This window comes from Hypomesus transpacificus, chromosome 17, assembly GCF_021917145.1.
Source record: "Hypomesus transpacificus isolate Combined female chromosome 17, fHypTra1, whole genome shotgun sequence".
Classification (NCBI taxonomy): Eukaryota; Metazoa; Chordata; class Actinopteri; order Osmeriformes; family Osmeridae; genus Hypomesus; species Hypomesus transpacificus.
The window spans coordinates 16,485,475-16,500,038 of NC_061076.1; the positions used below are offsets into that span (position 1 = coordinate 16,485,475).

The 14,564-nt window shown below is 46.4% G+C and overlaps 1 protein-coding gene across 3 annotated transcripts; it reads left to right on the forward strand.

The window, feature by feature from the left end:
• Positions 1-423: 423 nt before the first annotated feature.
• si:dkey-89b17.4 (zinc finger protein 646) lies at positions 424-14,491 on the forward strand. Of its 3 annotated transcripts, none has more exons than XM_047038380.1 (6): positions 424-809; positions 3,423-3,537; positions 3,645-6,441; positions 6,696-7,823; positions 9,002-9,879; positions 13,852-14,491. In XM_047038380.1, the coding sequence occupies exons 3-6, from the start codon at positions 3,866-3,868 to the stop codon at positions 14,268-14,270; spliced, it is 5,001 nt and encodes a 1,666-aa protein (XP_046894336.1). In that variant the 5' UTR covers positions 424-809; positions 3,423-3,537; positions 3,645-3,865; the 3' UTR covers positions 14,271-14,491. The 3 variants fall into 3 exon arrangements, with proteins under 3 accessions (XP_046894336.1, XP_046894338.1, XP_046894337.1); XM_047038382.1 differs by lacking the exon at positions 13,852-14,491 and adding an exon at positions 10,878-13,144 and having other exon boundaries at positions 428-809; XM_047038381.1 differs by lacking the exon at positions 424-809 and adding an exon at positions 1,638-1,736.
• Positions 14,492-14,564: the final 73 nt, after the last annotated feature.

Here is a 14,564-nt window from a genome sequence, read left to right on the forward strand (position 1 = left end):
TTTAATTTAATTCATTTTCATTTAATTCAAGATATTAAAGTCGCTTGTGTGTAATTTGTTTTGCAGACAGATTTAGAAAATGTGACTATATTTAAAACATCATACACTGAAATGAGTGGATTCTTAACTTATCAGAACACACTTAGCCTAAATATGGTGTGACACTTAATCTCTGGCTTTAATTAAATATTTTTGATTGTGTGAATAAGCTATATTGAAAATGCAGACAGTATGTAGAATGCGGCATGTATAAACATGCTGACCACCAGTGCATAGCATCCTTGATTAAAAAAAATACACGTTTTGGAGTCCTTATTATAGGACTTCCCATGTTAGAAGGATATGATTATTGTAAAATCCAAGACCAAAAGATGACCTCAGACTGTCATTTCCCCCGTGATCAACGAAGCTGGGGCCGATTTTATGAGAGAGGATTCGCAGCAGCGCCTGTATCAATTGTGGATGTTTTTCTTATTTGACATAACAAGTCAAGAACAGTGATTTCGCTGAAGGAAAAATTACCCGTTGAAATGTGAAACGCATGCACAGGACTAACATAAAGCCAGGAGAAGGTGTTTGACGGCTACTTAAATTTTTATTCTGCGCATGATGACGCGCTAAAGTACGTCTGTCTCCGCTTCACACTGCTAGCTAGCAGGAAGTATGTTGAATCGGTTGAAAAAAAGACCGATGAGCCGAAGTCGGTTGTTGATTCGAATAAAAAAAACATGCCTAGTCTATGAATTTGCAAATTCTGCATTTCGAGATTAAGCATCATTCATACGGTTGCCACGAACGTCAAGCAAGGGGTAAGTTATGAGTCTAAAACGACCTAAAACCAATGTTTTCCATCAATGGGCCGGAGCGTATTTGTCGAGATCTTTGTGTTGGTTCAGGCTAGCTCAGCTAACCCTGCCTTGCGTGCCACGGTTTTTTTGCATGCAGAGGCGAAATGTCACCTTAGTCAATCATTTCCACCAAATCGCTGTCTTATTGGATTCAGAACTTTGTGCAAATGTAGTATCTCGTACGTTTGTGTTTTTGCTACTACATAGTGGGCTTTATTGCTTTTGCAGCTTCCGTTTTCCTCTTCTTTAGCATCGTGGGGGGTAGCTAGCTAGCTTGCTAAAGGCGAACTCGGCCGCATATCTTGCTACCAGGCCAGTTTTTTTCCGTCGCAAATCTAGCTGGTCTAGGTTCGCTAGCCGTGAGTATCCTCGTTTGATAGGTGGCTGTACAGTTTAGCATTAATGCATTATAGTATGCATTCTTAAATATACCCGAAAAGGATAGAAACGTCATATTTTTATTACAGAATAAAAGTATTTTCACACTTGACCTAAGATAGCTTGCTAGCTAACGGTCCAATGTTTGCACAGCTAGCTAGTTGGCCAAAATGAAGCTAGCTCGCTAGCACATGCTATCCACTTTGAAAAAATTGCTTGCTAGAAAGCCATTTTCTTGTGAAAATGGGATCCCTTTTTCACTATGAAGTGGACCGTAAGATATGTTCATGTATATGATAGGAAGTTAGTGTTTGATTTGTTTGCCAACGATGAATTTTGTAAACAAAATTCCTGCGAATAATCCAGCCGCTCCTCCGGCCTTGACGTTGCCTAATTTGGGGAGGCGGCCGATGGAAAAGAAGACGGAATGTCGCGGGGATCGGCGGTAAAGATGCCCTGCTTTTGTCCTACAAAATGCTTAGTGAACTCGATGGAAAAAGACAAGCCAAGGTCAGCTAGCCTGTTTGATTTGCCGCATTCTTGGGTCTGCCATTTGTTTAGAAAATATACGTTTCCACCTTGCGAATCTTTCTTGCACGTTTGGGAAATCGTTCAATTGTAGTGAAACAACTAATCTCGGTTCTTATTCAAAACAACGCATGTGTAAACATCAAGCAACGGAGAGTTTACGGTTAAATAAATGGAATGGACATTTTTTTCACAGTTATAATTTGGCCAGTTAATGTCATGTAATATTAGCAAATGCACCAATAGGAAATATGTATTTAAGTTTTCCTCCTTTATACACAGTAACTGTTTGTTTACATAATCGGACTCGACGGGCTTCCAGCTCCTGGTAAAGGAATGCAAAAGTGAGAGTTTTTGATTGTCGGCTCGTATTCAGATTAGTTAGTGTATCATGTTGTTGAAAATGTGTGGTCTCAGTCTGTCCGTATGGAAGTAACTTATTTGCGTATGTATCATGTTATCATATTTGTTTTATACTGTGGAATTAACTTAAGTCAACAATAAAATGCAAACAAAAAAATCATAAAATGTCTATTTTCTAGAATGAGGAAATCCATATTAGAATAAACCATATTACACCTTTGAAGATGGAATATCACAGCTAATTACCATTTACGATACAATAATTTCAAGAAGCATCAGAATCTCACAGGTTTTCATTTGTTTCTAGTTTAACAGGTAAACTAAAGACCTAGAGACCTTGGTCTCTACAGCAGAAAATCAATTTCACACAAACAATTTAACACCTGAATGTAAGGGGGGGGTTCTTAGTAAAACATGTCCCTCAAGTAAGAATATGTATCTTATTTCGTTATGCCACCTTCAACCCTTACCTAATACCATTGCCCCTTGTTAGCAAGGCCCCTCCCCCTCCACGCTCCTGGTTGTATCCATCAATCAAAAAATATCTCCCACACCTTTTTTGTCCTTACAATTTTCTCTCTCTCTCTCTCTCTCTCTCTCTCTCTCTCTCTCTCCCTCAAACCTGGGTTTTCCTTATCATCTGCTCCAGTGTAAACAACAGCTGACACATGACTATAGCGGACGTGTTTTTTTGTGAAGTTAGACCCATCTGGCTGTTTGCTACCCAGATCTTGATTGACTTGATGAGACTGGAGCATCCAGATGGCCCAGCGCTGAGACCCGAGGTTGGGGTGCTTCCCCTTAGGGCATGGGGCTCTGGCTTCCACATGCTAGCTGCTAGACAAACCCACGCAGGGCTGCTGAGTGTCTGTTCTGTTGAGGTGTCAACACGTGACTGGAGGAACAAATACTGGTGTGTCAATACGCCTTGTTGGAGTGACCTGCTGTAATTTTATGTTTCTAGAATAACTGGTTCAATGTTTGGTATTCTAGAGTAGTCCAAATGACAAATGCCTAATCTTATGATGTATGTGTTATATCCTATGCATACTTTTAAAATGTATTTCAAGGATTTAATACAATTCTAAAATAATTTTATTTCAAAAGTATTTTTTAAAGATTTTTTGTATCATGTATGCCCACCCCCCCCCCATTATCACTACTACTGATTAGGCCAACTTTTTATTTTTATCTTGTGTAATATGTAGAAATAAAACAATTAACGCACAATCCTTAATTGTTCAATAAAGTGTTTTTTTGATAATAATAATAAATAAGATTCCCAATGTTATTGTGTCTTCACAGTAAACATCCAGAGGCTGGTCCACGACCACTCCTGCCCGCCCTGCCTGGGTGGTCTTGAACCGCTGTTGGTGAAGACTGATCTTGCAGAACTGGCATTAATAGCATTCCTACACAGGTATCCTACCACTGTTATGACATTTTGCCTTGGAAGTGCCAGCACTAATTTAAGAATATCCTTCCTTAATAGAATTGTTGTTTAATCTAATACCACCATTTCCACAGTTTTTCTCTGGTGGCTTGACTGTGTCCAAATCGTCATCTGCCCATCCCTGAATAAGTGGCCTTGAAAGGGTTAAGGAGAAGACAATATCTACAGGTCTGGGAAGGGAATGGCTGCCATCACAGACAGCTGAGAGCTAAGCCTCATCTTTACTCTGCTCACCTTTGCTGTGTTCATTATCTTAAGGACCTGATTTCTCTTCATATATTTGAATCACCTTACTATGGCAATGCATGACATGAGCCGTGCCAAGGGTTTCCCCTGCAAAGAGTGTGACATGGTTTGCCCCAGTACCCCCAGTCTTCTAGAGCACATGAAGGCACATTACCAGCAAGAAGAGAACGGAAGGTTTGAGTGTGAGCAATGTGGCAGAATCTACAAACACGCCGGTAGCTTGGCCAATCATAAGAAATCTCACGAAGTGGGCTCATTCCAGTGTCCAGTGTGTACCAGGACTCTGCCCAACGCTGTTGCCCTCAAAAATCACCTGCGTATCCACACGTTGTCCCCTAGCGCTCAGGCTGAGGAGGAGAACGAGGAGGTGGTTGAAGATGGGGGGCACGATGAGAGGGACTATGGTCTCGCCCAGGACTTGTCCGATGGGTTCGGCCGCAGCCATTTGAATAACAGTGGCATGGGCCATGGTGTCATGCAAAGCCACGATCCCGACGATCACAATAAACAGAAGTCTCCCGGATCGGACGACGCCTGGGATCGTCCCTTCAAATGTGACCAGTGCGACCGAACATATCGTCACCACGGCAGCCTGGTGAACCACAAGAAGTGTCACCAGCAAGGGACGTTCAAGTGCTCCGTCTGTTTCAAGCAGTTCAACAACCTGGCGGCTTTAAATGGCCACGAGCGCACCCACTCCAAATTCAAGCCTCCAGGAGCTTCGATGGTCAACACGTTGCATGATTCTGATCAACGTCCACCGGCTCCTCAGAACGACGACGCGTCTTCCTGCTTTTGCCATTTGTGCCAGGTCACTTTGCCCAACAAGAGTGACTTCCAGGAGCATATCCTTCTGCACAATGCAGCTTCCTCTTCATTGGGTCTTTCCCGTAGTTTCCCTGGGATAATGCCACACAACCTTAGCTCTGTCCGCTCCCCGGCATACACGCCAGCACTTGGCGACCCTCTGCCACTTCCTCCTCTGCCTGACAAACGTGGCCCTTACGATCCCATGCTCGGACCGCCCGTCAACAACCCTATCTATACCTGTGCTTACTGTGGTGCCGGTCATCCAGATCTGGATAGTCTGAAAGTCCACTACCTTACCCATGACCCCCACCCAGGTTCGCATGGCCAGGAGGGCTCGTCCATTCTCAACACAGATGGGCTGGGCGCAGGTTCTCAGCCCTCAGTATCGTCACCCTCTGGCAGTGGAAGAGTGCAGCAGAATTCGCCAGACGATGGCGAACGACGGTTCAAGTGTCACGAATGTGGGAAGAGTTACCGCCATGCCGGAAGTTTAGTCAACCACAAGCGGTCCCACCAGACGGGTCATTATCAGTGTACCATCTGTTGCAAGCAGTACCCACACCTGGCAGCTTTGCATAGCCACCTTCGCAGTCATAAGGGCAGACCATCCAACCAGCCCATCAGCAACGACAGTAGCGACTGGCTCTCTTCAGAACCCTTGACGCTTGATTCCCAGCAGAGTTATGCGCAGGAGGGAAGTGGTGCCACCACTCCAATATCCCTCCCCGGTAACCTTGGAGACGCGGCGCACTTTGTCCCGGATGGAGGCCACAGCAGTGGTCTTGATTCGTTGGAGTTTCATGACCGATTTGATGGTTCCCTGGCTCAAAGCAACTCTGGGCATCGTCAGGCAGACAGACACATGTGCGCCGACTGTGGAGAAATGTATGGAGACATCTCCGGCATCAAGTCCCACATGTGCCCCCAACGCCGCCAGCAACAGGGGGGAATGTCCAACGGCTTTATGGGGAACATGAACTACCACAGCCCTGGTGGCACTTCCCTCCCTTCTGGGGGAGCTGGGAACCTGAAAGAAGGCAGTGGGCAGCGCCGTGCCCAGGACCAGATGCAATACGGAGGGTCTCAAACCCACAGCAACTCCCAGGGAGGCGGTAAGAGGATGAACGATAAAGACGAGGATGACGACGGGGAGGTTTACCAGTGCTCGGTGTGCGGAAACCACTACGCCAGTCTCAGAGCACTGAGGAGCCATTTACGCAGCCATGCAAACAATCCTACAGGAGCAGGGCCATCCAACCTCTCTCCCAACGAGCAGGATTGGAGGATGATCTGCAGCACCTGCGGCCAGAGCTTTGCCAGGAAGCAGGATCTGCTGAACCATCAGCTGGTGCATGGACCACAAAGACCTGATGGGCAAGCACAAGGCATGGGGGGAAACTCAACCAACACCAATGGCAAAATGGATGGTCGCAACCACATCTGTGTGGACTGCGGCATGTTCTTTGCCGATCGCCACCACCTGATCACCCACCTGTGCCCTGGCAAGAACAGGGGAGGAGCGCTGAGCAAGGAAGGTTTGCACGGGGCGAAAGGGATGACCGGTGGAGCTGGTGTCAGCGGGGGAGTTGGCGCGGGGGGAAGCCGTGATACGGGAGACCGCCAGGCCATGCCTGTTTCTGGAGAGCGACCTCACCGGTGTGACCAGTGTGGAAGAGGCTACAGGCACCCCTGTTCCCTGCTCAACCACAAGAAATCCCACAAGACTGGAGTCTTTAGGTGCCTTGTTTGCCAGAAACGCTACTACAACCTGCTAGCCCTGAAGAACCACCAGAGAACTCACTTTGACTTGAAAAGGTAAAGTTTTCCTTTGAGATTATGAACAAATGTGTTGCAATAAATAATTTTTGGGAATGATCGCACAAAATGCAAAGTATAACAGAAGGCTCTTTCCACTTGTCAGGCTTTAGTCATGAGAAGGTAATGTTATTAGAATCAAATCAAGCTTTCTTTAAATGTGTCTTTTGTTTCATGTTAAAGGCGATTAATGAACATGAAGAAAACCATGGAACTGTTTCGTATTTTCCAATGATGCATCTTCTGCTCCACAGGCACAAGTGTGAGGAGTGCGGGAAGGCGTTCAAGATCCAGAAGCAGCTCATCAACCACCTTCGCCTCCACGAGGAACACCGAGCCAAGGCGCAGGTCCGCGATCAGAGGGTCCAGGGCGTAGCCCCCAATGGATCCCGCTTCCAGCAGGCCGGGCCCTCTCAGCTCCAGTCCATGAGAGGAGAGTCTTCCAAAAGCCAGAACCCCACCATGGGAGGAGGAGTCAAGTACGGCCAGCAGGGATTCAAGAAACCGTACTCCTCGGCTGGAACCTCCAGGCCTCAGAACATCGACCCGTCAGAGGGCGGAAGACGCCCGTTTGCCTGTGACGAGTGCGGACGGACCTATCGGCATGCTGGCAGTCTGGCCAATCACAAGAACCTCCACAAGATCGGAGAGTATCACTGCAACGTCTGCAACTCGACCTATCCCAACCGCCTGGCCATGAAGAACCACCTGCGTCTTCACTTCGCCCTCAAGAAGCACACCTGCCAGGAGTGCGGCAAAGGATTCCGCACCCAGAAGCAGCTGAGCACCCACACCACCGCGCAGCTCTGCAAGGGCGGCGAAGGAACCAGCACTCAGATGGACTACGAATGCGATGGCTGCTGTGAAGGCTTTACTACTGCAGAAGAGTTGGCGGCCCACGACTGTCCCGCCCACCAGCTTCCCTCCTCCTCCGCCTCCCTCAACAGCTCCAGCCTCAGCCTGGAAGGAGTGGACCTGGGCCCCGACGAGCGGCCCTACAGCTGTGACCTCTGCGGCTGCTCTTACAAACACGCCAGCAGTCTGCTCAACCACAAGCACACCCACAAGACGGGAGACTTCCGCTGCAACTTCTGCGACAAGCCGTACTCCAACTACATGGCGCTGCGGAATCACATGCGCATCCACACGCAGAAGAAGAGACACATCTGCCACACCTGCGGGAAAGCTTTCCGGCTGGCCAGATTCCTCCGCAACCACCAGAAAGTCCACGAGGAGGGTCACACCCGCTTCGGCTGCCCCAGCTGCGGGAAGAGCTTCCAGGGGAGGTCTGGTCTGGCCAGGCACCGCTGCGGGGACAACCAGGTAGGCAAGGAGGGCAGGAGGAAGGCCGCTGCAATCACGGGAGAAGAGAGCCGGTACACGTGAGTTCTCGTCTGTTGTTCGTGATTCTTGAAGTTGAAAATAGTGAAGATCATAGGTTTCTACGTGTCTATTACAGGTATATGATCTCCAATCCGGCTTCCTCGGGACCATACGCGTGCCGGAATTCGGATTTTTCTGAAGTTTGGACAAATTGATTAGTGGAGAGACCAGATAAGTCAACCCCGTTTGCTTTCAGTTAGCTAATATGCATTCGTTTCCTAGGTTTCCTAGAATCAGAAATTGAATTAGATCTTTTTTTTTGTTCTCTTTTTTTTCCTCTCCAAAGATTGCTATTAACTTGATATAAAGCTGATGTAGTATACCAAGTTAAAGTTATGATTTGTGTGTTCCTTTGTACTTGTTTTGATTGTAGTGCTCCTTTGTTTGTTATTCATGGTGTATTACGTAGGTACAATCTTTTAACTGGCTATTTTGAATTGTAATTGTATATTTGATCAGAAGGCCCATGGGTTTTTGTCAAGTGAAGTTACAGAAGATAGTTACAAATGGCTGATAACAACAGATATGAGATGTATTGGTATATTGCTCCCGTGAGCCAAAGGCTTTTGTCTTAATGCTGGTACTCTCAAATGACTTGGGTAGAAGTAGATTATTCTTAGTAGGTATTTGTGGTTAGCTGCACTGCACGTTCTTGTGTTATGATTTTATCTATAAAATGTCTTTCTTTGTTTTTTTTGCATAGTTTTATTAACTTAAGGAACCACAGGTCGACAAGTAACCCGGTTTCAGTAGCTTGTGACAGTGTGTATTGGGGTATGTTTCTGTTTGTGCAGTGCAGAGAGCCACAAATGCCTCCTAAGCCTCAATATGATGCCCACACTGTCCACAACAGTCCATTGCTTCTCCCCTATTACCCACCCATGTTTCCCCTACATGATTTGCCTCAGTAGTAGTACTTCTTATAGTTAATGGTAAACCACTTATAGTCATCTCAAAAGCTTAAAGCCGGATTCAAGATCATATACCTGTACATATGCTTTGGTTATTGTATGAAAATACAAAATGTAAAACCATTTAAAAGTATTTTTTCACTAATGGGAAAAAAAAAGTGGTAACCAGCTAATTAGATGAACTTGGTTAGTTTAGTGGAAGACTTAAAGACCAAAGAATCGTTGCTAATAGCCGTTTTTTTGTCTTTTCTTCTGTCTCTTCACAGATGTGATCAATGCGGCCGCTCATACCGTCACGCCAGCTCCCTCCTCAACCACAAGAACACCCACACCGTCGGCATTTATCACTGCGCCGTGTGCCTCAAAACCTACTCCAATCTCCTGGCCCTCAAAAACCACCGGCGCATCCACTCCGAGACGCGACGTCATCGCTGCCCCGACTGCGGCAAGGCCTTCCGTGTCTCCTCCCAGCTCCAGAACCACCGCCGGGTTCACCTGAAGCAGCGAGAACTCACCTGTGGACCCTGTCAGCGTAGCTTCCCCACTCAGGCCAGCTTTAGACTCCATCTGGAGATCAGTCACGGCCAGGCCCCAGTCCCCAGGACCTCCCACCACACCCAGGCCAGGGCCGGGGGCTCCTCAGATCTCGGCTGGGGGTCTGGTCTGGACCTTACCCTGATGCAGGCCCAGGGACTGGACCCCAACGGCCTGCCGAAGCTGAACTCCCCGTCCTCCCAGGGCCGCAGCCGTGGGGTGACGGTGAACAAGTCTCACGTTTGCGACCAGTGCGGCCGCGCCTACCGTCACGCCAGCTCCCTCCTCAACCACAAGAACAGTCACAAGACCGGTGCCTACTTCTGTAACTCCTGCCAGAAGGAGTTCCATAACCTGATGGCCCTCAAGAACCACAGACGGATCCACACCGAACCCAAACGTTATCAGTGCCCAGACTGTGGCAAGTCCTTCCGTGTGTCCACCCAACTCATCTGCCATCGCCGCATCCACACCAAGGAGAAGCCCTTCTCCTGCCAGCAGTGTGACAAGCGTTTCTCCAGCAAGTCTAACCTCCGCCACCACCAGAAGGTGCACTGGAGCAGCTCATCAGCGCCCCCTACCATGACCATGGGCGCTGCCAGCTTCCTGGGTATGCCCACAGGCCCCTTTCTATAAGTTTGGGTGGGGGAGGGGCACGGGGAGGGGCTAGTGGGAGGACCAATCAAATGCCAAGGTTTCTGGAGGTGCCAAAACACTCTTCCCACTTCTTCTCTTCATTCTCTTCCATCTTCCCACTGGTCTAACAGTGTCAGGTCTCCTACTCTAATTCTCTAGAGCAGGTTAGTGGTTTAGACACACACAGGTCCTGCATGCAACCCCCTGACTCAAGGAGAGAGAGGACATGAAGTGGACTACAGATCGCAGCTCTGGTTAGGACCATGTTTTCATTTCAAGCCCCCTGTAAATCCATCCACACCACAATATGGCCGCCCGAGCTCTCAAACACGTCACAGCCGCGTCCAGGGGACACCCCACACCAGGACTACGGCTCACTCGCTCTTATTGTTAGACTCCCACATTTAGATCCTGTTGATACCTCTTTCATACATCTACTTCTGTTTTCCCTTTTTCCCCATGTTGTATACACACTAGATGACTGTAAACTCCTGTTTTTGTCCACTTTAAATACCGGTTTCGTAGAGTTCACAGCAAAAGATAAGACCATTCTGATGTCATTGCAGTATTGAGAATCTTACAAAGTCTATCCAAGGGGCTTATTTGACCAATATTTAGTTGTTTTTTTAAATCTCCACTCTGATATCTGCTTGACCAACACCCAATCCCCATCACATCCCATCCCATGTGTGATGATGATGATGATGATTCTTGGATGAAGCCTTTGCTTGCGGCCTTTATCTTGTTGTACTAAAGATGTTGACTAGTACCAAGTTAATTTCAAGTCTCTGTAGAAGTGGGCAATACGTCGGATAAGATATTTGAGATGTTATTTGACGTTGTACATATTGAGGTTTTAAAAAGTGAATGTGGTGGTTGGAGAACCACATTTCTATAATTTAGAACGTTCCTGAGGGGGTTCCGCTCTCTTGTGAGGTTCTAATTGTTTTTTAACTTGTGTGTTTCTTGCAGCACGAAGATGAGCTTCAAACCTTATTATCCTACAGATGACAGCCTTGCTCTTACATGGCTGTTTCTTTGTGACATCACATTTGTGTATTCCTCCCATATTTCAAACTGTTTTCTGGGCACCGTGTATTTTCAACGTCGCGCAAATAGCTAACGTGTATAGAGGGTAGGCAGTGGTGACGAAAAATAATTAATTCACGAACATTTAAAACAAAAAAACAAAAAAGATTAGCAAAGAAAATGTATATTGTTAGGCCTGTGGCGGAATTTGTTTTTTTCTCTGTATCGTAATCGTACTTCTGACTGTATTATTTACAGTACAACTTTTATATAAAAAAAACAACAAAAAAACCCAGATCATTGTAGTATGCATTTATTTATATTAACACTTGTATTGGAAAAGAAACGCTAGTCTTAGGATGTGTGAGTTTAGGAGCTGTGTTGTAACTGCCCCCTTCCTGATACTCTGTCCCGACTCACCCTCATGTATGTATCATTGACATGGAGCCAAGCAAGATGGACTCCAAAGAACACTTGTTACAGTGACTGTAGTCCTCATTTTAAGTCTCAATTTGTTATGCTTTTAAAAAGATGTTTCTGTCTCTTGTCCAATAAAACAAGGAACTGTTCTAATGTGTGTTTTGATTGCAGTATGAAGATTTAAGGAACTATTACTGAGATGTTTTTTGCCTTTTACAAGTGATATTGTGACCGTCTCCTCATCGTCAAGACTGGACTCTCCTGTTTCACAAAAAACTCACGTTCAAAGGGATACTTTTGTGAAATGTCAGTGCATTCAGTCATCATAATTTTAAGTTTTTCTTTTTTTTGTTACACCCTTTTATTGTAACCCTTGTATTTATTAGTATTTTCTTTATTTAATTGCGTTTGACTATTGGAAGCTCTGTGTGTGAACACTTTCTTTGGGGCACAGGTGCTAGTGAGTGAAATCTACAGTGACAGTGAAGTGATTTAGGAGTCATGTGATTTAACTAGACCACAAGACAAATGTATCTTCTATTTCAACCCTTGCATTTTCACCTCAATTGGTTATTAATGTCACCTCCAAACTGCATTTCGGTTAGTCTAGAAAGGTTTGGTTTGAACAAGTATAACCCTTCATCTTAAGTTCTAACTCTTTGTTTCCATGCATATATATATATATGTAATGCTTACTATACACTTTTATAAACTATGTTTTGATAATTAATTTCTTAACAAAACCTGTCCATTATAACCCCTAATGCTGAGTACTGAAAATAAATAGCTGGAAAAAGAGTGAATTACGTTGTGAATCGATCGTCCTTTAAGCGCCACACACACACACATAGCTCACCTTTATATCCGTTTGTTTGTTTCATGCGAGTGTTCAGTCAGTCTGGGTCGTGCTGTACTGGGAAAGGATGAAGGATGAGGCAGTGTTCAGTCAGTCTGGGTCGTGCTGTACCGGTAAAGGCTGAAGGATGAGGCAGTGTTCAGTCAGTCTGGGTCGTGCTGTACCGGTAAAGGATGAAGGATGAGGCAGTGTTCAGTCAGTCTGGGTCGTGCTGTACCGGTAAAGGCTGAAGGATGAGGCAGTGTTCAGTCAGTCTGGGTCGTGCTGTACCGGTTAAGGCTGAAGGATGAGGCAGTGTTCAGTCAGTCTGGGTCGTGCTGTACCGGTAAAGGCTGAAGGATGAGGCAAAAACATGTTGGGGGAAGTATTGACCAGTTCAAGGGCTTTGAAAGGCTTAAGAGGACCAATGAGATTGCGTTGAGATTCAATATCATTTGGGAGAATGACCAAATGGGTTGTCGTCCGGCTGTGGAAGAATGGGTTTTCTTCCGAATTTAGAGACACTTGGAATAGTCAACAGTTTTGAGTATTTTGTTCAATCCATTCGCTGGAGATCACACTGTAATTCTTTGATCTAGTGACAGTGCACAGTTTTGGGGTGTTGTGGCCTTTTCACTCGTCTGGGTTTGGAGGTTGTCATGGAATAGCTCAGAAACATTCACTTCTCAATCTAAACAGACATCCGAAAGGAGATTAGGTTGTGCCATACTTGGAATCATAAAAATAAATTGGGACGTTTACTCGCATTTTAGGTCTGGCCGGTAAGCGTTGGTTTAAAGCAGATAAACACATTCTTGGTCAAACTTGAGTCTAAATTCTAACACACCCTCTTTTGTACAATGGCCTGTGTTCTTCATGTCATATTGTGTTGTAGTCATGTGCATTTCACCTTTCATATTTGCATGTAAGCAATAAAGTTTGTGCTTGACAAAGATCCAGGAGTGTTGATGTTATGAAATGTGTCCATTTAGTTCAATCTTCCTGTGACAGGCCACATTATCAACCTTTTGTCTTGGTGACAAAAACAATCTTGGTGTTTCTTGTGTAGTTGGTGACAGCAGGAACGTTTAGCCTGTATCCTGGTGATTTACCTCTTACACAGCACGTCGCTCTGCTTTGATTGGACGAGAAAAGAGTATCTTACATCTAGCCAATTGGAAGGCAGGATGGTGTTCCCTCAGATGAAAGGTGTTTGGAAAATATTACACGGTTGTGACTGTAGCCGGCATTACAATTTGACGCTTCATGACTCCAGAAATAAACATGTTATCAGTCTTCATGACAGACTACTTCAACATTTTGATCCTACTATTATCAGCCTCAAATGGCTTCTGTTGATCCATGATTTTGAAATCAATAACTTGCTTGTGCCCTTTGTAAGAAAAATTCAGTGTAGCTTCTTCATGTATAAACTCTGGCACTGTTTGGATTTTTAACTGTAAACCTTCCTTAGTGAAATCACTGATCTGATTTGACCGGACTGCCAACAGAGTACACCAGAGATTAGATAAACATGATAGGAAGTAGGGTGGATATGTCACTGAAGTGTATTCTGAGTCCAGGATGACACTTTTCTATATCTGAGATATGTGTCGATCTGTCTGTGATGGCTTTAAGACCTTCGTCTTTTCCGTTTTTCAGATGTGTCACCAGTTGGGACGGTAAACAAGTCTTACGTGTGCAACCAGTGCGGCCGCGCCTACCGTCACGCCAGCTCCCTCCTCAACCACAAGAACAGTCACAAGACCGGTGCCTACTTCTGTAACTCCTGCCAGAAGGAGTTCCACAACCTGATGGCCCTCAAGAACCACAGACGGATCCACACCGAACCCAAACGTTATCAGTGCCCAGACTGTGGCAAGGCCTTCCGCGTGTCCACCCAGCTGGTCTGCCATCGCCGCATCCACACCAAGGAGAAGCCCTTCTCCTGCCAGCAGTGTGGGAGAAGTTTCTCCAGCCGGTCTAACCTCCGCCACCACCAGAAGGTGCACTGGAGCAGCGCGTCCACAGCCAGGCCCTCGTCCACCTTCCTGCCTGTCCCCTCTCGGCCCTTCCTCTGAGGCCGGGCCGGGTGCCCCCAGGGCGTGAGACTGCAGGAGGGGCCGCAGGATGGCAGAACCACCTGCAGCCGTCTCTCCCGTCCCCCTCCCACTCCCTCCCCCTCCCCCCCTCCACTTCTCTCGGTACAAAAAACGAACGACCGCATTGTGACGTTGGAGTTGTCTCACGGGTTTTGGGTGGTCCCCAAGGTGGATGGAGGGTAGGTGGGTGGTCCCCAAGGTGGATGGAGGGTAGGTGGGTGGTCCCCAAGGTGGATGGAGGGTAGGTAGGTGGATGGAGGGTAGGTGGGTGGT